General features: G+C 40.0%; 1 protein-coding gene across 3 annotated transcripts in view; it reads left to right on the plus strand.

Annotated features, from left to right (window-relative positions):
- Nucleotides 1–21,942, plus strand: part of LOC140463844 (uncharacterized) — a 71,181-nt gene that overhangs the window by 28,811 nt on the left and 20,428 nt on the right. Inside the window, exons 8-12 of one of the 3 annotated variants that reach the window (XM_072558243.1) lie at nucleotides 6,312–6,383; nucleotides 14,047–14,183; nucleotides 14,395–14,518; nucleotides 15,470–15,552; nucleotides 17,673–17,724. In XM_072558243.1, coding sequence (XP_072414344.1) covers nucleotides 6,312–6,383; nucleotides 14,047–14,183; nucleotides 14,395–14,518; nucleotides 15,470–15,552; nucleotides 17,673–17,724 — 468 coding nt within the window. Of the gene's footprint in view, nucleotides 1–6,311; nucleotides 6,384–6,482; nucleotides 6,539–14,046; nucleotides 14,184–14,394; nucleotides 14,519–15,469; nucleotides 15,553–17,672; nucleotides 17,725–21,942 lie in introns of all 3 variants that reach the window. The other 2 variants (XM_072558244.1, XM_072558245.1) reach the window with 2 other exon arrangements.

Below are 21,942 nucleotides of genomic sequence, written 5' to 3' on the forward strand. Positions count from 1 at the left end.
CAAACCAGTGCTGTACAGCAGTCACTAAACTGCATAATTCATGGCACAAATACAAATTGATGCAAGCAGCCACCCAGAAACAATACCTTGTGGAGATTAATGATGTGGATAAAAAACATTAAAGGAGCTACATACTGCAGATGCATGTTGAGTGGCCAATACATTATGGCTAGAGATCACAAATGCTATTTGCCTTTTGAGAAACAACTAGCAAAACTAATTAATGGACCTGCTTTTCAAAGAAAGTTGTAGTAGCACCTTGAACGCGTCGAACAGCCACTTAACTGCGTATCCGGAATCAGCAAGATCTGGAAGAACAGTCGGCTGCTGTGCCTAATCTTGTTAATGTCTTTCATGTGCACTTTTGACATACCTCAAATGAGCTCTTCCCTCAGCTGCATTAAATGTTTTGAGATCTAAGAATCAAAAAACAGACAAGGCAATGCTAAATCTGGGAGGCATATTTTAAATTCAATCATCAGGCAAATATTTGCACATAAGCAGATGCTCAGACTTTCTGAGGAGGTTGTCTCGCACAGTAAATTCTACAGAGCGTTCCACTTGGGAACAGCCAAAACTATTGCACACTCGGCGGTACAATTGTATGTGAGTGTTAGATCAACAAGTACTAGATCCCAGCAACTATAGTACATTGCTATTATGGATAATGGTCAATTCACTGTAGTTTTTTCCAAAAGGAAGGAGTTTCACAACTAGCTCTTCCATCCATTTAAAGGATGATGTAAACGTATGAGGCAATGTGATAAGCAGGTACAGCGAACAATCCTTGTGTTTGGATGAATAGATGTGAGGTGCACCAGATGTTGGACCACAGGCCTTATGTAAATGACACTAATGAGCCACATTCACCCATTGGATCTTCTCAGGAAGCTCACTGGTTAATTTACTTCCTGTTTTGGATTGCTGCGATGTTGACAATTTGTTTGAATGATATGAGGAGACTGAATGTAAGAGAGACACATTGTTCAAGAAGGCAGTGATGGGTTGTCTTCGGTGCTTTTTGTTTTCTTTCAATATTTGACTTAATCAGGAGTGATAAATGGCTTCATCTTCAAAGAGGACAGAATGCTACTAAAATCCAGCAACTCTCTTGAGCTATGAGTGTATCAGAATGAAGAAACCTCCTAATAGGGAACTCTCTTATTTTGTCTCTGTATATTGTTATTTACAAAACAGTTTGGAGAGGCTCTTGTGACACAGTGGTCGTGTCCCAACTGTGGTCCAGAAGGTTGAGGTTTAAGTCCCATGTTCCATGGCAGCGTGCCATAACTTGTCCATTCAGGTTGATTTACAAAATACATGAATTGTCTAGAGTAGTAATCTTCAGCCTGAATGTGGTGGCCTATTGATGTTTTACATTTTCCTGACTGATAATGTGATGTAAATCTTACTTAAATTGCCATCTATATAGGACAAAAGGCACAAAAATATTTAGACAAATATGCCATGTGGACATTTGTGCTCCATTCCAGCTCATCATGTCTGCACTTACCCTTCCAAGAGCATCCCAACCAAACCCACCTCCATACCCTGTCCCTGTAACACCACATTTCCCATGGCTAATCCACTTAACCCCTACACCCCTGGACAGCACAGGGCAACTCAGCATGACCAATCCACCTAACCTGCACATCTTTGGACTGTGTGAGGAAACCCATGCATCCACAGGGAGAATGTGCAAATTCCACACAAACAGTCGCCCAAGGGTGTAATCAAACCCAGATTCCTAATGTTGTGAGGCAGCATTGCAAACCACTGAGCCACTCTGCAACCTATATAAACTCTGTGTAGATCATAGATATTGTATGTGATGTATGGGTACTCCATGCAGATTGTATATGTGTAAACACTGTGCAGATCATAGAGACTGTGTTTGGGTTATAGATACACAATGCTAAATATAGATATATAAGCACCTTGTAGATCGTAGACAATATAAGTATTATTTATAGCTGCTTGGGCTGATTATAGATATATGAACACCATATAGATCAAGGTCTCTGTGTGTAGGGTTATAGCTATATGATGTTGATTATGTATATAAAAACACTATGTAGATCACAGGCACTGCATGTATGGGTTGTAAATAAACATTGCTGATTAAGGAGCTATAAACATTGTGTGTGTGATTATAAATACACAGTTCTAACTATAAATATTTAAATCCCACATGTCTGTGTGGGTTATAGATCCCCTGTGAGGATTATAAATATATAAGTACCACATAGATGATAGCGCACATGTGCAGTGCCTATAGACTCCCTGTACTGATTATTTGATTTTATTATCATGTGTACTCAAGTACAAAAAGTACAAGAGAACAGTGAAGAGTGTATAATATCGCCACACAAGGCGTCATTTTAGGTACAAGAACCTAGGTACAAAACTTTAGGATCTAAAAAATCTTGCTCTTAAAAAGTATAGCTGCACAAACACCATGTAGATCATAGGCACCGTTATGTGGTTATTGATAACTGGTACTGATTATAGTCAGGGATTTCTCCATAGGATGCACGAGTAAAACTTCCTCCTGCACTCTCCACCACGTCACATACTTTTACTTGACTGGGTAGTTTGCCTAGATTACACTCAGGAACACAATCTGACAACCATATTACTGGCATGTCTATGCAGCTGGCCATGGAAGAAACTCTCTAAGGTTGCTGGAACTGCCAGACAGCCAGCACCTACTCAGTCCAAGAGAGATGATGATCCCATGGTGTAAGCAATTGATAACTTGGTGAAAATGGACAAAAAGACACAAAGACAGCAGGAAGGTTTATTGGAAATGCTCGATAAACTTGGTTAAAGTTTGGAGGAGTTTACAAATATTATCAATGTCATGCTGACTCTGCTTGCACAAGCTGTCTGGCTCTCGACATGTACAGATTGGCAGCTGCCATGGAAAGGTAGGACTACCAGAATGCTCAATGGCTGGCAAAAATGCACGTAGACTTGCACAGCATTGTTTTAGCATCAGCAGCAAGGTAACAGGAGTATAAGGAACTTTGATAACACTCCAGGTGCCCCTCCCTCACAAGGTCACTGGAAAGTGCCAGCAGACTGACAGCTGAAAGAGGATCTACACAATGTTTCCCCAGAAGACTCTTCCCAGAATACTACAGAGGTACCTGATCCCTCCACCTTCACCTCCACCATGGCTGTGACCCCCAACCCTGTGGAAGCTGAAACCGAGAACAGTGAGCTTGCATCTGGACAGGACATGCTCACTGGGCCTGGACTCTCTAACAACAAATTCTCCCAAAGTTGTTTGCCCAAACTTTCAAGGCCAACTGGTAACACAAGAGGGCAGTAAATGTTAATGTTAACATTAATGTTACCAAGTTTTCCAATATCTGGTGCTCCCACATTTAATGATAAAACCATGTTATGCCTCATTGGGCATCAGGTAAAGAGTATCACTCCTTCACACAGGAATTTAGCATGTTATAGTGCTAAGGAAAAGTAGCTTCTGTCATTTGATTCTTGATCTTACAGATAAAATGACAGTCAAATTGCAAATATGTGGTGGAGGGTAGGCTTGCTCCAACCCAGCTGTACACCCTGTGAGTGCACCTAAGATATGGTGAGATGTTAAAGAAAAATAAAGCCTTCTGTGGGCACATGGGTGACACTTCATTGTACATAGAAGACCACTATATCCCTAGAAATGAACATAGATATTGTGTATTCTGAGTTGATTACACATACCTCTGAAGCCACTGGTACTTGAACCCAGGCCTCCTGGATCAGGAGTAAAGACACTACCACAATACCCCAAGAAATAACTATATTGTTGTGTGAATCATAGAAACCAGTTGCGTATTGGTTATGTATACGAGTGGCTGATAATAAATAATGTGCAGAAAGCTATACTGTATGCAGTACTCTTTAAGTGATCTAATCAAGGTTTGATATAGATTTAATGCTACATTTGCCCTTTTTAAATCTACCCTTCTGATAATAAAGCTTAGTGCTTGGTATGTCATTTTACTGCTGATTTAGGATACTCACTGGTCCTGTGCTATGTGTCCTCTGGTGTAGCAAATCTAATCACAGAAGGTGCAATTCAGTTGTAGATTGTTTGTTTGTTTTGTACAATTAGCAGGACAAAAGGCCCAGAGTGTAAAATCAATCAGCAGTGAGCTACCCCCTCTGACTGCTGAGATTGTGTTGCTGTGCTGTAATGATGAAAATTACTTGATGTAGAAACTTTGATCATTTTTTTCATTATCTATCCTGATATTATAAATAGCTAAACTTGGTTTACTAGGTGGAAACAGTTATGTTTCCAGGCAGATTATTATTTGACAAAGCCTTTAACAATTCCCATTAATGCTTTTATTATGTGGGAAAAACTGAAAGTACCTGTTACTAATAAAATGATGTGCCATTTTACAATTTTGTTCTCTCAAGTTGGTTCATATCTACATGTTAATTTAAACTCAGCTTGGTTTAGAACAAAGAACATTACAGCACAGGAACATGCTCTTCGTCCGTTCAATACTGTGCCGATTCAGATCCTCTGTCTAAACCTGACGTCTATTTTCCTGTATCCCTCTGCTCCTTGCCCATTTATGTACCTGTCTAGATACATCTTGAATGACGCTATTGTGCCGACCTCTACCACCTCGGTTAGCATGTGTTCCAGGCACCCACCACCCTCTGTGTCAAGAACTTTCCATGCATATCTCCCCTAAACTTTTCCCCTCTCACTTTAAACCTGTGACCCCTAGTAATTGAGTCCCCTACTCTGGGGAACAAGCTTCTTGCTACACACCTTGTCTATACCTGTCATGATTTTGTAGACCTCAATCAGGTTCTCCCTCGACTTCCGTCTTTGTAATGAAAATAATCGTAATCTACTCAACCTCTCTTCATAGTTAGCAACCTCCATACCAGGCAACATCCGAGTGACCTTCCTCCTTCAGCTGTCTTACCCCATAAGCAGATAAAGTGGATCAAAAATCTGACCACGAGACCCATTTGTTTGGCTCCTAAGAACACTTCCACTGATTTCAACTAGTTAAAAAGGTCAAACAGTTACCTTCAGCATTCCTGTGTTGAGGGAAAATCAAATTATGAGGTTGTTCTTAACTACTTAACATATTCAGGGATGTGGGTGTCATTGGCTGGGCCAGAATTTATTGCCAATCCCTAATGGCCCTTGAGAAGACGTTTTCTTGGACCACTGTAGTCCATTTGGTGTAGCCACGACCACAATGCTGTTAGGGATGCAGTTCTGAGCCAGTGACAGTGAACCAACAGTGATCTAGGATGACAAGGGACTTTGTTACCAGGTGGCAGGTAAACCAGACTCAACTGTGATATCTCTTGGTTGAGCAGCTTGCTTATACTTTGAAACAAAAACCAAATAGTGTGGATGCTGGAGATCTGAAGTAAAAAACAAAGTTCTGGGAAAACTCAGCAGCTCAGGTCAAATTCCATGCATTTATCTGTGGAGTGACCTAAGAGTTAACATTTTGAGTCTGGTATGATTCTTCCGAAGAACTAAGCTTGCTGATGCTTACTGTCTTGGCTCACTTGTGAAAAACTTGCACTTAATTGAGTCTCTGGCACTTGCTGACAAGCTGCACTTCATCACAATTTGAGGAAAGGAGATTTTAAATAAAAATATTATTTCTTTTTATGTTCAACTGGATTCCCACCTTTTTGACCAACCAAGAATAGTGAAAAATTACTTATCTCTTGAAACAGTGATATTTGTGTTGATTTTCTCACTTTCCTTCTTCCCCAGAAGGTGTAGACTCTGGCAGGGGATGATTCCACAGGGGGTTGACTCCAATACTTTGGTTCTGATCATTATTTGTGATCAAGTGTGTTATTCAAATTGCTCTGTTCTTCGCCAACATCCGTAAACTTGGATTTCTACCTATGGTCTCTGCATAATAACCAGCAGCAAAAGCCCCCCCACTTCTCCCCAACCTTCTGCACTGCCAGCAGTGGTAGTAGAGTCAGATACATTAGGGACATTTAAGCGACTCTTGGATAGGCACATGAAGGGTATATAGTTTGATCTTAGTGTAGGATAAAAGGCACAACATTGAGGGCTGAAGGGCCTGTACTGTTCTATGTTCTATGTTCCATTTCTCCCCTCTGTCCATAGGCACTGAATTTAAACGTGTGCACTGACTGTGATCAGTTTGCTTATTACAAACTGAGGGGGAATTGAACCTTCCAACATTCTGGCCTCCCTCAATGGTGAGACAATAAATAAACACATTCTAATTCTTTGGTGCATTTTCTAATTCTATCACATTCCCTATCAGTTACAGGAACTCGATTTATCCAACAACAAAATATCAGAGGTCCGGGGGTTGTCTTTACTGGAAACTTTAACGGTGAGTAATGGAAAAGAATCAACTGTAATTAACTTAATCTCATATATTTTGCCAACACTGGTTGGCTTGAATTGTACTGCTTTTCTGTTTCTACTGCAGTCAGTTAACCTCTCTGGGAATGTTCTGCACTGCACTGAATGTCTTGGATCTCTTTGGTGAGTTTGGTGTTATTCCATTAAACCATTAAAAATATTGGATGAGATCTTTATCTTCTTTGTTCCACAGGCTGTGCTCACCTGCCTCAATCATGAATTATAAGCTCATCTCCTCCTTCAGATTCACATTGTGGTTAGATATATTACAGAACAGATCTGTCATTGGAAGAATACTTCCTGTATGCAATAGGTATAGCAAGTCTGCAACCATAATCAATATCTTAACTGTCTTTTTTTTGCCCTACTGCATGGAGGGAATCTCCCCCAGGATATATCTGCAGCTTTTAATCCTTATTTTGTGTCTATGGGTATTGATCTAGTCTCTCTTCTCAGTAGGATTTCTATTTGTATTTAATAACCTGACCAGCTTCATCCTTTAATTATATTTACATGATGCTGCAAATTAAGTAAATTAAGTAAACTACTACTGAGTTAGTGTGCTTGTCCATAGTACTGCCTCGTTTGCAGTCTGTCATGTGGTCCAAATCTGATGGCAGTTGAAGCTATTGGGCATCTATTTCATGCTCCATTAGACATAAAAATCACTATTAAATGATCATGGTTTCATTTTAGGCATTTGATATTCATCCAAGTGTTTATTGCAAAACCAGTTATCTAAAATTTATTCCCTTCTTCATAAACGCTAATCTTTCTCATTTGTTTGCAGGCCAGATGGGGTATTGGTAGATAATAACTCATCTTGTCCTTGCGTGCCTCCAGCTGCTTTGCAATGTGCTGTTAGAAAGTGTATTCATGTTTTTATTGTTATTGCTTTCATGTGTCAACCTTTTTTTACTTCATGCTGAGCAAGTGAACTACTGAATACCTAAAACTGTCACCACCTCTTGCAAAGACAGCTTTGTACTGTGGCTGCAAAGCAGTACATGCTGTGTAGCATTACAAAATACTGCGTAAGGCTAGCCCTATAATTTACAGGCTGCGTTTGTCTTTTGAATTAATCTCCACCACCTGAGCATTAAATTATTCATAAATGCATGTAATTTGAGGCTGAAAAGGGTGTGGGTGGTGGGTGGGGTGGGGGAGTTGAGGAAAAGAACACAGAGCAGTGAATGTAGCAATTTTGACGTGCTGAAAGGATGTTATCTATGCCTGTTACCCTTCAAGCGTCGTCTTTAAATGGTAGATGTGTCAGATGGTGATTAATTGTTGACTGGTTTTAGACTGCAAAGATCATCTTGTACTAAAACTGTTAAACATAGCCTTATTGAAACAAAGGCTGCTGCCTTCCTTTCTCAAACTGCTCCAAACCCCTACCATTCTCGTTCCTACTTACTTTTGCCAGCATTGTCACTCAGAAGACTGCCCCTTCTTCTAATAATTTCTGAACTTAAAACCAGAAATCCTACCTGTGTTAGTTCCTTTGTCTATATATGTCTCTTACTTTTTCAATCGTCTAAATTTCCCTCTTTATCTTGTTGCCTGCCTTCCATCACTGTCTACAACCTTGCCTTGTTCTCTCTTACTGTCCCTGCACCATATTCTAGCGGGGATCACTAGTTGGGAATGCTGATTGTTTTTCTCCTTAGTCCCCCACACACAAATTCAGAATTTATTGTTTAAGAAATACTGGCACTTGAATCTGTACATAATGGCTTCCTAACTCTGTTTGCTGTGCCAGTTCAGCAACAAAGAAAACCAATACAATGCATTATGTTGTAGTTCATTGCCAGGATAAGCAATCACCACTTCGAAGTCGAGCTAAGTTACCGATATGTGGCCTTGAATTAGGGAAAGAAAGATTTATTTGTGTGGTGATTTTCACAACTGGCAGACATCCCAAAACACTTTGCAGCCAATGAACTACATTTGAAGCGTTGTCATTGTAGAAAATGTAGTGGTAATTTGCACACAGCTTCCACAAACAGCAATATCATAGTCATCAGATAATCAAAAAAAAACAGATAAACTATTTCCATAATGTTGATTGAGGGATAAATATTGGTGAGGATGCCAGAGATAACTCCTTTGTTCTTCAAAACAACACCATGCAGTTAGTTTAAAGCCTGTTCTGAAAGATAGCACTTCCTACAGTGTAGCACGCCGTCAAGTATTTCACTGGGATGTCAGTCTAGATTTTGTGCTCAGGCCCAGTGTGAGACTGGAACCTAGAACCTTATGACATGTGCTATCTACAAAGCCAAAGCCAGCATGCAGTTAGAAGAAAATCAGTTAGGGTTCTTGCCCTGGTCACTTTTCCACTTACCGGTCATCTTTGCCATCCATATTGTGGTATGCATGAATGGGAGGACAGGATTATGCTAATCTGTCATGACCTATAGTTGAATAGCTTGCTGGGCTGTTGTGTGAATATTGATCACCTGGGTTAGCATGATGAGGTAACCGAAGCCTATGAAACAAAAGGGAGGGAAGCTATCGACCATTCGGGTAAATGCACAGAGGAAGCATTGCTGAGTTCTGTGATAATGCAGCTGGGACGCTAGCAACTTTAAGGCACCTTTCCTTTCACGCAGTGCTGCTAACTGCAGGTGAATGGCTCTTTCATTGTTATTCACAATGTTTGGTGGTTTTGGAAGTTTGGACTCTAAGCGGAGCTTTGTATTCTAGTTGATGGCCTGTGTTACTGTTGTGTTACCTCTCTCTGCATTAAATTGCACTGCTAAACTTAGCGCAGGTTTTTGCTTTTAGGTTAAGTAGTGAGGTCTCCACATTGGCCTTTATAATGTACCGTGAAGAAATGACAGTTTATCAAATGACAGTCCAAGACCAGATATCAAAGGACATTTGACTTGTGTCAAGTCTTATACCAGATTTGTGCCAGGTACATTATCTACTCAGCTGGGACTGCCCTCAATTGTGTGGGAAATGTGTTTTCAGCAAATGTGATGAAATCTGTTAATTCATGTGCCAGTTAGCTGTTATTATCTATCATTACTGAAACTTGAGTCTAACTGACGGCTAAAGTTGTGTGTGGTTCAGATGCTAATCTCAAAAATCTGCATTTCTTATAAGTCTTCTAGCCAAAAACTACATATCAGCATCAAATGCCACGACTTCAGTAACTGCAAATGAAATGGCTAATGATGACGGCATTATTTGCAATTGGAAAGCTTTGTTTTTCTTGGAAGGCTTTTTTGGTGGGGGGAGGGGATGCTGCGTTGATGATGTGGTCGCACACATTTTTAATTAGATTGTCTGAAGATTTCCATAATAGAGAAACACCAGTTTTATCCTGGGAGAGTTTGGGTCACAATCATGTTTTACACCTTGCTTGATGTTCATTTCATTGAAGTCATCAGAATGAAAAATGGGGCATGGAATATATGAATCAGCTGACTTGACCTGACTCTATTAGGCTAAAATCAGGCTTAAAATATTTGTAATTTCTTTCAACCCACCCCACCTGGTTTTATGTCTTGTAAACTGAATGCAGTGGTTGCCTCTGTTTAACCAGAATTTATTTTGATGGGAACGAACCTCCAAATTCAAGTCAAGGATTCCCAATACCTTGTCCTGTCAAAGTTTGGATTTAGACTTGGCAAACTCTCTTTTGGAAACCACAAGGATGTAGATTAAACAGGCAAATCATTACAGCGATGGTTGAGATTCTTGGGATAATTTTTACTGGCTTCAATTACGTTTGCTGTCCAGTCTTCATGCCTGTAGCCATACATCTTCAGCACCAGATGTCCCTGGTGATGTATTGTTTCAGCCTCGTTGATTCAGCTTTCAAGTCTCTGGAGATTACAGTAAGTCTTTTATGTAAATCCAGAGCCGAAAGCTTTAATGTGAAATCTGCGTGCATGCATGTAATTACTGAAAAGTGGCATCAGCTGCACAGCCAAATCTCATACAGTTGCAAAAAGATAATTTTTTCTCTTTTAAAAAAATACAAAAGCTATTTGTTTACAAGTACCAATACCTAAAAGATTAAATTTAAATCTATATGTCATTTTGATCATTTAAAATGGGAAAATTTGCCTTGAATGTTTATTCCGTCTGAACCTTCGGGTAATTGCATTGTGTGTTCTACAGATCTAATTGTCTTTTACTCTTATGGGCACTGAGGCTATAAGTTTATACTTCAGTGAATAATGCAAGTCCAGTCCTTGAATAGTGTCTCTAGTTTAAATCTGTCACTACCCAGATAGAAACAACTTACATTTTCTAGCATCTTTAACAAAAAAAAATTTCCCAAGGCATTTCGCAAGAGCATGATGAAACAAAATATGAAACATGGGCACAGAAAGCGATGTAAGGGTAGGTAACGAAAAGCTTGGACAAAAAAGTAGATTTGAAGAATTGCTTAATGGAGTAATAAGAGGTAAAGTGGAAGAATTGTTTTGGGGTGGTGGGGGGTGTGGAAGCATGATGGGAATTAGGACCTTGGTAGCTGAAGGCACAACCACTGATAGTAGAGTGATTAAAATTGGAGATGCTTAAGAGGCTAGAATTAGAAGATTGCTGTTATCCTGGGCTGGGTACTGAGCAAATTATTTTAACTAAAAGCTAACATGTTCTCAGGTCCTGGTAGACTTCATTGTAGAGTCTTAATAAATTTGGAATATAAAGCTAGTCTCAGTAATAAAGATTCATCAATAGTTGTAAAATCCCATCTCGCTCAATAACGTCCTTTGAGAAAATAATCTAATGTCCTTACCCAGTCTGGCCTACATGAACTCCAAACCCACAGCAATGTGGTTAATTCTTAACTGCCCTCTGAAGTGGCTGAACAAGCCACCCAGTTCTAGGGCAAATAGGAATGGGTATCAAATGCTGGCCTAGCCAGTGACACTCATGTTCCATGAAAGAATAAAGAAAAAAAAGCTGTGAAATACCTCCCCTCACAACCCCTCCTTGGACCAGGAGAATGAGAAAAGATATTACATTTTACCACGCGCAAATTCATGTAATTCACATGCTTTATTTTTGCATGCTGAGGCTGAGTAGTTGTTCATTCAGTTGCAGGGTGTTTTCTTCACTTGGTTTTGTGTTATCAATCCTGATAAAACTACTATCACATTTTTCTTCTGTTAAACAATATACTACTTTTATAACGTTTTGATCAGCATTCTAGGGATAGAAACCTGGATTTATGTTCAAGAAAGTTAACTGGTGCAAAATAATAAGGAAAATAAATCAACATGCAAGCACTCAGAAAACAATGTACTTTTTAGTAATTAAAATTTGCCAGATCTGGTTGTGATTCAATAGAATCGAGTATGCAGTGCAACTAGGCCAATGTAATGAACTGAAAGCTGATTGGGAACTCCTGTTTTTTGTTTGAGTTCTGTAAGAATCAGTTTGATTTTGGTGTTGTGTGGGGTACAGATTTTCTGTAACCTGTGGATGTAAAGCAAAATGGTATGTGTGGTGTCATGATAATGTCAGCCTTGGCTCAGTTGTTTAACATTTTCACCTCTATGTAAAGGAACCAGCAGCAGGTAGTGATGGTGAGAACTGAGCAAGCAAACTCAGCACTTCTCTGGGACCCCCACACGAAGGTGGCAATGGTGAGGGAGGACAGCTGGACCCTTCCACTAGATTCTTGCTGACAAAAAGGTGCCTTTGATGGAACGAGAGCTGAAAGGAAAGGGGAGCAGACAGAGAAGATTCTGCAGCCAAGTGTACTCACAAGCTTTGTTTCACGCACAAACTATATGTATAAAATTTTTTGTTTATCTTTAATCTCTCTTCCTGTTCTAATAACCTGATGCCAGTGGCGTAAAGAATCCTTGCTTCATGATCCTTGGGCCTTCTGTCTGTTCAAATCTCATGTTGCATTTCTTGCACAGTCAGCAGGATTCAACTGATGGCAGATGAGTCTGGCTGAGATGGTAGCATATGTTTGAGGAGTTGAAAATGACCATGAAGAAGGCTGAAGCTGTTCCAAGATCATTGGAAGCTTAGATTTCTGCAGATGAAACTGGAGCTTTAGACCAAAACTAGGCAAAGGCTCCCCATATGCATTCTCTTCACACCGTGGAGGAAGGACATGGCATTTCTGGTGAGTTATTTTACTTGCCAATAAGTAGGAAGGTTCAAAGGACAACTGAAACAGCCGATTAGAAGCTGGTCTGATTGTGGCGTCTAAGCACCTTTACATGAGTAGACGCTACTCCTGATGGAACATTTGCATGGGAAATGCTGGAAAGTGGTGCAGTTGGTCAAATAAGTCTGCTGCAGATCTTTGAGGTGCTGACAAGAATTTATGGGGATCACAGTAGCCTGATGCAGTGGGGGGGCCTGGGTTACATTTCAGCATCAGAAGATCCACAATGGATCTAAGTTCTTAACCTGCACTGTCACCAAGAGTACTGAGAGAATGCAGCAGTGTTTTGGATAAGACAAAAACCTCTTCCTGCTCAGTCAACGCAACAATTCCCACAGCACCCTATCCAGTGTTCTGGACAACATTTTTCCCTCCAGAGAATGCTATAGATTATCTAATCATTTGGTGATTCTGGAATCTTGCCTTGCTGAATTCAGCAGTTGCTTTTCTATGTGTTACAACAACAGCAGCACTTGAGAAAAAAATCCATTGTTTGTAAAGAACTTCGAGATGCCAAGGTCACAACAAGATGCACAAATTTTAATTTCTTTTTCCAGTTTGCTCCTTGCAGGGAGCTTGCTATGTCCTACACTGAAATTTGATTTACTGGGATCAAGTATCCTTTGGGTTAAAGGAAACTGCAGATAGAGTGGGAAGGGGTCTTGGACCCTGCCAAGATCAAAACATAGTTAAAGGACTTTCCAGCTAGCCTCGAATTTCATGATGTGATGGGACAGTTTAGTTGTGTTGGGGATGAGCACCAAGAGGCAGGCCAATGAGGCCTGGGACACAGGCATGCTTACACGCCTTCCCTGCCCACTTGGGTGCATGGGCAGTCAGATGGATTTCTCTCCTCGCGCTTCTCTCAGCAGTAGTGACCCAGCTGCTGCTTCTGTTTTTATTTGAATTTTTAAAAAATGTTGTTGATAGTGCATCGTCACGTCGAATCACTGCAGCTGCTTTGAAATCAGGAGGCCTCAGATCAGCCCTCCCACTTCAAAATCCCTACTTCTAGATATTTTCTAATCGCCTTCTCAGAGATGTTATTCCAGACCCCTGGAGTAGGTGGATCTTGAACCCAGGTCTCCTGGTTCAGAGGCAGAGACGCTACCACTATGTAACAAGAGCCCCTCACATGCTGCTGCTAACCTGCCATAAGCTAGTTAAGGAGATGGCATGGTCAAAATTCCTGTTCCCCTGAGGGTGGGTTTGAGACCCAAAAATACTTGCTCCTGTTCCCTGCCCACAAAGCACAAACCCAGATGAGTGTTTGAGGTGGATTGTACTGTTTGAATGAATAACACATTAATTAGCTCAATTTTAATTAAGAGATATTGAATACACATTTGGCTTTATTTTAATCAAGAGGTATTCCTGCAAATGTTATCTTTATGGAATATTGTTCTGATGTCATAACTAGCCAGCAGGCCTTCAGAAATCTTTCTTTCTTACCTATGTTTTCCTTTGCTTTTTCCAGTTGAAGATATATTGTTGTGAATGGTGTTGCCACTTCGACCTTTTCTTGGAGTGTGAATACACTGTGAGAGGGCATTATTGTCTGATGTTGATCAACATAATCATAATTCTCTTGGTATTGCTTTCTCTTCCAGCAGGGTAATATCACAATATTACAACCTTCTAAATGACTTTTGAAAATAGCATTTTGTTAACTAAAAAGGTATTACATGATTAAAATTCAAAACTCATTTCAGTGTGTTGATAGCTGTTAATTTGATGATGTACATAAGGAGGCACATTATCCTTCCTGTGATTTCTCAGTCTTCCAGCTACTATTTTTATTATGCTCACAGTTGGTGTTTCTCAGTTCTTTGCAGGAATTGAATCTTGCTGATAACCAGCTGAAGTCTGTTAGCAGCTTTGCTCAACAATTCCCTAACCTCGAAGTTCTTAATGTAGTCAAAAATGACATTGACGTCAGGGAGGGTCTAGTAAGTTTAATTGTTTCATAAACGTACAGAATGGTTGCCTGAGTGATAAATAGGACTTTGATTTTGCTGATGAAAGAAAAATTTTGTTCATACTTGTCATCTTGCACTTTTCTAGAATTACCAATATTAAGGAAAAACAACATTTATATTGTTTGGGAGAAGAGTGCACTATCAGTTTAATCATTAACTGGTGCATTCTTCATGACAATACCTCCACCAGAGTTCAATTGTCAACCAATCAACGCTTGTTTCATACAAAGTTAAAAATCACACAACACCAGGTTATAGTCCAACAGGTTTAATTGGAAGCACGAGCTTTTGGAGCACGGACAACCCCACCTGATAAAGGAGCGTCGCTCCGAAAGCTAGTGCTTCCAATTAAACCTGTTGGTCTATAATCTGGTGTTGTGTGATTTTTAACTTTGTACACCTCAGTCCAACACCAGCATCTCCAAATAATGACTTGTTTCATACAGTATACATATTGTTTTCTCTTTACTTTGATACATTCCTGATGAAGAGCTCATGCCTGAAACACCAATTCTCCTGTACCTTGGATGCTGCCTGATCTGCTGAGCTTTTTCAGTGCCATACTTTTCGACTCTCACCTCCAGCATCTGCCGTCTTCACTTTCTCCTATTCTTGCGAATTGTCCTGATGAGTACAAAACAAAATTCCTTGGAAAATTGCCCTTTTTAAAGCAATTCTCAATCTCTGTACAATCAAATTACCAAGAGAACAGTAGTTCATTGATTTATTAGTTTGTATTTTCTACGATATTGAGAACAAACTGGTAATTTATGATCATTTGAGTGTTACATACCATATAATGTAGATCAGCATGCCTATCTAATGAAAATAATGTTTGACCTTTCAGAAAAATGTTAATTGCAGCTGTTCTGTGAACGGTTGAGTTCAAGAACTTATTATGTCAATATTCTTTTCTTCAAGAAATCTCTGACGCGGTGCTTCCACCTAGTGGAACTGAATTTAATTGGCAACATAGCTGAGACATCAGAGGAGGATGAAACCATGTGAGAACTATATATTTGTAAGACTTGTATTAACTGACAAAGTATTGAAGAAAAGAAGTCTGATTTTAATTTGTTCATAGTCTCCCACTTTCCAGATACAGCTCATATAAATTCCTGCTTCTAATTTTTTTTTAGCAATTCTCCACTACTAATAATTCTATGTTTATTTAAGAAAGGCAGCACGGATTTGTTAAGGTCATTTTTTTTCCGAACTAACTTATTTGCTGTTTTTTGAGAAGAGAAAAAAAGAGGGTCAACGTGGTGAATGTGGACTTCCAAATTGTATCTGACAAAGTGCCGCAAAATAGGTTTGCCAGCAAAATTAAAGGGATAATGGTGGCATCAATGTGAGGTTGGCTAGGTGATGGGAAAAAGGTGGTGGTGAATTGTTGATTTTGCTCTTGAATAATGTATACAGTGGGATTTAGAGGGGTCAGTATTAGGGTCACTGCTTTTCTTGACCATATTAATTAGTTGTTAAAATGTGTAAACAATATATAATAAAAGAATGTAGTATACTCTGAGTCACCCAGAAAGGCAGTCTAGAGATGCCATTCGACAGCTGATTTAGTCTGTAAATAAATTTTTGTCCAACTTCTTAGCCGATTGTCGACTTTTCACTTGAAACACCCCAGCCAAGTCAAGCATGGTTACTTGGGGAAGTTACCAGAGTCCTATCAGCAATTGGAAAATTGTACCCTAGCCTTTTGAGTAGGTGGGAATGCATTAGGTTTCTAATATATATGAACTATCCAGGTCACAGTCTCTTAGCATCGACAATTGCAATATTTTTATATTAAATGATATAGAGAGACCCAAGAAGCTGAGTTTGTGGTGATTTAGTAAAGGTGTTCAGCATCATGAAGGATTGTGATAGAGTCAGTGCACTGACAGATATCGTTTCCCTTAAAAGGGGATCCTAATTTCATATTAACCTAATGGAAACTATGTTCATTCTGTGCACTGAGTAAAATGTGCTTATATTCGTTGGAGAGTCAAATGAGCAGTGATATTATTGAACTGTATAACATCCTTAGAGGTCTTTGTAGAGTAGATGCTGAGAGACAGCTTTCATCCTGATTGGAAAATCCAGAACTTGGGATGGAGTCATACAGCACAGAAACTCATCAATGATGACCAGTTTTCCTAAATTGAATTAGTTCCATTTTCCTGTATTTGGCCCATATCCCTCTGAATCTTTCCTATCCATGCACCTGTCCAAATGCCTTTTAAATGTTGTAATTGTACCCACTTCTATCAATTCCTCTGGCAGCTCATTTCATACAAGCCACCCACCCTGTGCGAATAGGTTGCCCCACTTTCTCTTCTCACCTTAAACTTATGCCCTCTAGTTTTGGACTACCCAACCCTGGCAAAAAAACCTTGACTATTCACCTTATCTTTGGCCCTCATAATTTATAAAACTCGAGAAGGTCACACCTCAGCCTCCAATGTTCCAGGGGAAAGAAAATTCCTAGCTTATCCAGCCTCTCCCATAACTCAAACTCTCCAGTCTTGGAAACATCCTTGTAAATAGTTTTTGCACCCTTTCCAGTTTAATAACATCTTTCTTGTTGCAGGATGACCAGAGTTGTACACAGAACTCTAAATGTGGCCTCACCAATGTCTTGATCAGCCTTAACATGATGTCCCAACTCCATGCTGTTAACTGAAAAAGACAAGCGTCCAAATGTCGTCTTCACCACCCTGTCTACCTGTAACACAACTTTCAAGGATGGTAGTCTCAGGATTAGGTGCTGTCTCTTTAAGATAGAGATGAGATATTTCCCTACTCAAAGTGCTGTGAATCTCTGGAATTCTCTGCCTCAGAGGCCTGAGGATACTCAGTTGTTAATTCAAGACATAGATCCATTGATGGTATTTGGACATGAAGTGAATCGGAGTGTTTGATTTTAGGATGGGAAAGTTGAATGGATTTAGAAGTTCCACTCATGACCCTACTGAACAGTGTAGCAGACTCAACAGCCTATATGATCTACTGCAATATTTTTATTTTTAATTGATACCAGATTTAGTATTGCATTTTACATTGTCTTAATGATGTTGCAAACATTTTACCCCATGCCAACAATTAACATTATTATTAATGAATTCCCCAGGCACCTCATGGAAGTCTCTTACCTCATGCCTCAGCTTGAATATTTGGATGGGGTGAGTATGTGAATGTGCTTTTTCTAGATCAGATGAAACTGGAGTCAACTGAACTTGGATTATAATTTTTTTTTCCAGTTTTCTCTCCTGCTCCCTTTTCTGGAAATTCTCAGACATGATTTGGACAAACATATGTAAAGCTGAGCTAAACTTTATTCCGGTAGCATCTCCAAATCGTTGTGTACTTAGACTGCCATAGCTCTAAATAACCAGGTCAGCGTAATCAGGCTCAGAAGCCTAGTTTCAGTTCTTTGCTTACAAACTATGTTAAGTCTCTGTTTCAGGTCCTAGTCTATAGAGTTTAGCTGATTTTAGGCATTGCTGTTGGCTGACATTCCTCCAGAATGGGCAGGGAAGAGAATTGGTCACCATCTTGTTTCTAATTTCAAAAACATTCCATAAATGGTTCACGTGGGATGAAGACCTATTTTGGCATGTCTATGATGCTTTTTCAGGTTGAATAACACTGACCATCACCGTGGCCCCTTCAAAGGGACATGGTGGGATCTGTTAATGTGTAACTCTACAAAATGTCAGGAGAGGCAAGAAGCAAAACAAAATTATATAAAATATCAATAAATACAGAATATCCCAAATCACACAGTGAAATGAGGAAATTATTTAATGGACTGGTCTTGGTTACACTACACCAGAGAAAATGAAATCATGTGTTTTTTAAGATACCGCTTACTATGTAGTAGAGTAAAAGTGCCAGACGCAGGATTGAATCCAAATGAGGTTTCAGCATTCGGTATTCATTTACTTCAGTCCCACATTGTGCTTATTTACAGTGAATGTCCGTCTATGCAGCTTAAATTAATAAAGTTAAAAAACATCACACAACACCGAGTTATAGTCCAACAGCTTTATTTGGAAGTATAAGCTGTCGGAGCACAGCTTCTTTGTCAGGTATCTACCGCATAGAGTCATAGAGTCACAGAAGAGTACAGCATGGAAACAGACCCTTCGGTCCAACTCGCCCATGCCAACCAGATATCCTAACCCAATCTAGTCCCACCTGCCAGCACCTGGCCCATATCCCATATCCCTTCAAACCCTTCCTGTTCATATACCCATCCAAATTCCTTTTAAATGTTGCAATTGTACTAGCCTCCACCACTTCCTCTGATTGCCCATTCACACACGGCACCACCCTCTGCGTGAAAATGTTGCCCCTTAGATCTCTTTTATATCTTTCCCCACTCACCCTAACCCTATGCCCTCTAGTTCTGGACTCCCCCACTCCACGGAAAAAAACCTTGTCGATTTATCCTATCCATACCCCTCATGATTGTATAAACCTCTATAAGGTCACCCTCAGCCTCCGACGCTCCAGGGAAAACAGTCCTAGTCTATTCAAACTCTCCCTATAGCTCAAATCCTCCAACCCTGGCAACATCCTTGTAAATCTTTTCTGAACCCTTTCAAGTTTCACAACATCCTCCCAATAGGAAAGAGACCAGAATTGCACGTAATATTCAAAAAGTGGCCTAACCAATGTCTTGTACAGCTGCAACATGACCTCCCAACTCCTGTACTCCATACTCTGACCAATAAAGGAAAGCATACCAAATGCCGCCTTCACTATCCTATCTACCTGCAATTCTACTTTCAAGGAGCTATGAACCTGCACTCCAAGGACCTTTTGTTCAGCACCACTCATGAGGACCTTACCATTAAGTGTATAAATCCTGGTAAGGTTTGCTTTCCCAAAAAGCAGCACCTCACATTTATCTGGATTAAAATCCATCTGCCACTCCTCAGCCCATTGAATTAACTGATCAAGATCCTGTTGTAATCCAAGATAACCTTCTTCGTTGTCCACTACACCTCCAATTTTGGTGTCATCTGCAAACTTACTAACTATACCTCTTATGCTCACATCCAAATCATTTATATAAATGATGAAATGTAGTGGATCCAGCATCAATCCTTGTGGCACTCCACTGGTCACAGGTCTCCAATTTGAAAAGCCACCACCCTCTGTCTTCGACCTTTGAGCCAGTTCTGTATCCAAATGGCTAGTTCTCTCTGTATTCCATAGATCTAACCTTGCTAACTAGTCTCCCATGGGGAACCTTGTCGAACGTCTTACTGAAGTCCATATAGATCACATCTACTGCTCTGCCCTCATCAATCCTCTTTGTTACTTCTTCAAAAAACTCAATCAAATTTGTGAGACATAATTTCCCACGCTCAAAGCCATGTTGACTATCCCTAATCAGTCCTTGCTTTTCCAAAGGAATGTACATCCTGTCCCTTGGGATTCCCTCCAACAACTTGCCCACCACCAATGTCAGGCTCACTGGTCTATAGTTCCCTGGCTTGTCCTTACCACCTTTCTTAAACAGTGGCACCACGTTAGCCAACTTCCAGTCTTTCGCCACCTCATCTGTGACAATCAATGATACAAATATCTCAGCAAGAGGCCCAGCAATCATGTCTCTAGCTTCCCACAGAGTTCTAGGGTACACCTGATCAGGTCCTGGGGATTTATCCACTTTTATGCATTTCAAGACATCCAGCACTTCCTCCTCTATAATTTGGACATTTTTCAAGATGTCACCATCTATTTCCCTTATGTATCTTCCATGTTCTTTTCCACAGTAAATACTGATGGAAAATACTCGTTTATAATCTCCCCCCATCTCCTGTGGCTCCATACAGAGGATGCCTTGCTGATCCTTGAGGGCCCTATTCTCTCCTTCGTTCCCCTTTTGCCTTATTGCATTTGTAAAAGCCTTTTGGATTCTCCTTAACTCTATTTGCCAAAGATATCTCATGTCCCCTTTTTGCCCTCCTGATTTCCCTCTTAAGTATGCTCCTACTGCCTTTATACTCTTTTAAGAATTCACTTGATCTATCCTGTCTATACCTGACATATGCTTCCTTCTTTTTTTTAACCAAATTCTTAATTTCTGTCATCATCCAGCATTACATACACCTACCAGCCTTTTCTTTCACCCTAACATGCTTATACTGTCTCTGGACTCTTGTTACCTCATTTCTGAAGGCTTCCCATTTTCCAATTGTCCTTTTACCTGCGAACATCTGTCCCCAATCAGCTTATGGAACTTCTTGCCTAATACTGTCAAAATTGGCCTTTCTCCAATTTAGAACTTCCAACTTTTAGATCTGGTCTGTCTTTTTCCATCACTATTTTAAAACTAATAGAGGTATGATCGCTGGTCCCAAAGTGCTCCCCCAGTCACCTGCCCTGCCTTATGTTCCAACACTAGGCCAAGTTTTGCATCTTCTCTAGTAGGTGCATCCACCTACTGAACAACACTTCAACAGCTTGTTATTCAAAATAAACCTGTTGGACTATAACCTGATATTGTAGGATTTTTAACTTTGTCCAGTCCGGTCCAACACTGGCATCTCCATATCATAAATTAATAAGCTATTGTTACAAATGTCATGATCTTAGCAGCTTCCAGATTCCCTTGAACCATTTAAATGGGTGATCCAGTGACAACCTGTTGAGTTTGGTTAAAAAGCTGGTGTAAATCTAATAAAATGTAGTACACTGGTAATTGGTAATTTTCTCAAATCAGCATAGAATCATAGAATCCCTTCAGTGTGGAAACAGGCCATTTGGCCCAACAAGTTCACACCGACCCTTCAAAGAGTAAACCACCCAGACCCATTCTCTTACCCCATTACTCCACATTTCCCCTGACTAATGCACCTAACCCCTACATCCCTGAACACTATGGGCAATTTCCCATGACTAATTCACCTTACCTGCACATCTTTGGACTGTAGAAGGAAACTGGAGCACCCAGAGGAAACCCACACAGACACAAGGAGAATATTCAAACTCCACACAGACAGTCACCCGAGACTGGAATCGAACCGGGGTCCCTGGCACTGTAAGGCAGCAATGCTAACCATGAAGCCGCATATTTACGCAATTTGCAATGCAACACAGTCTAATTATATGAAGCTAATCCAATACGGTAGCAGAGAATCCTATTTTAGATATAATTTAAGGGAATGTTGCCACTTAAAATAGCGTGTTTGTGATAAAAATTCTTAGCATCCATTAGAAAGGTTTGAACTCATGATAGGTTTCTACAAGGCTGACAAAGGAGAGTAAAAAAGTGACAGAGAAAATAAAAACTTGAGTAAGAGCACTACATGTACTTGGGTAAAAGATTACATGGGGCTTTCCTTTTTTGCTTCTCTCTTCTTTCTTCTGCTTCAGGAGTGGAG

Source organism: Chiloscyllium punctatum, chromosome 39 (assembly GCF_047496795.1).
Source record: "Chiloscyllium punctatum isolate Juve2018m chromosome 39, sChiPun1.3, whole genome shotgun sequence".
Taxonomy (NCBI): domain Eukaryota; kingdom Metazoa; phylum Chordata; class Chondrichthyes; order Orectolobiformes; family Hemiscylliidae; genus Chiloscyllium; species Chiloscyllium punctatum.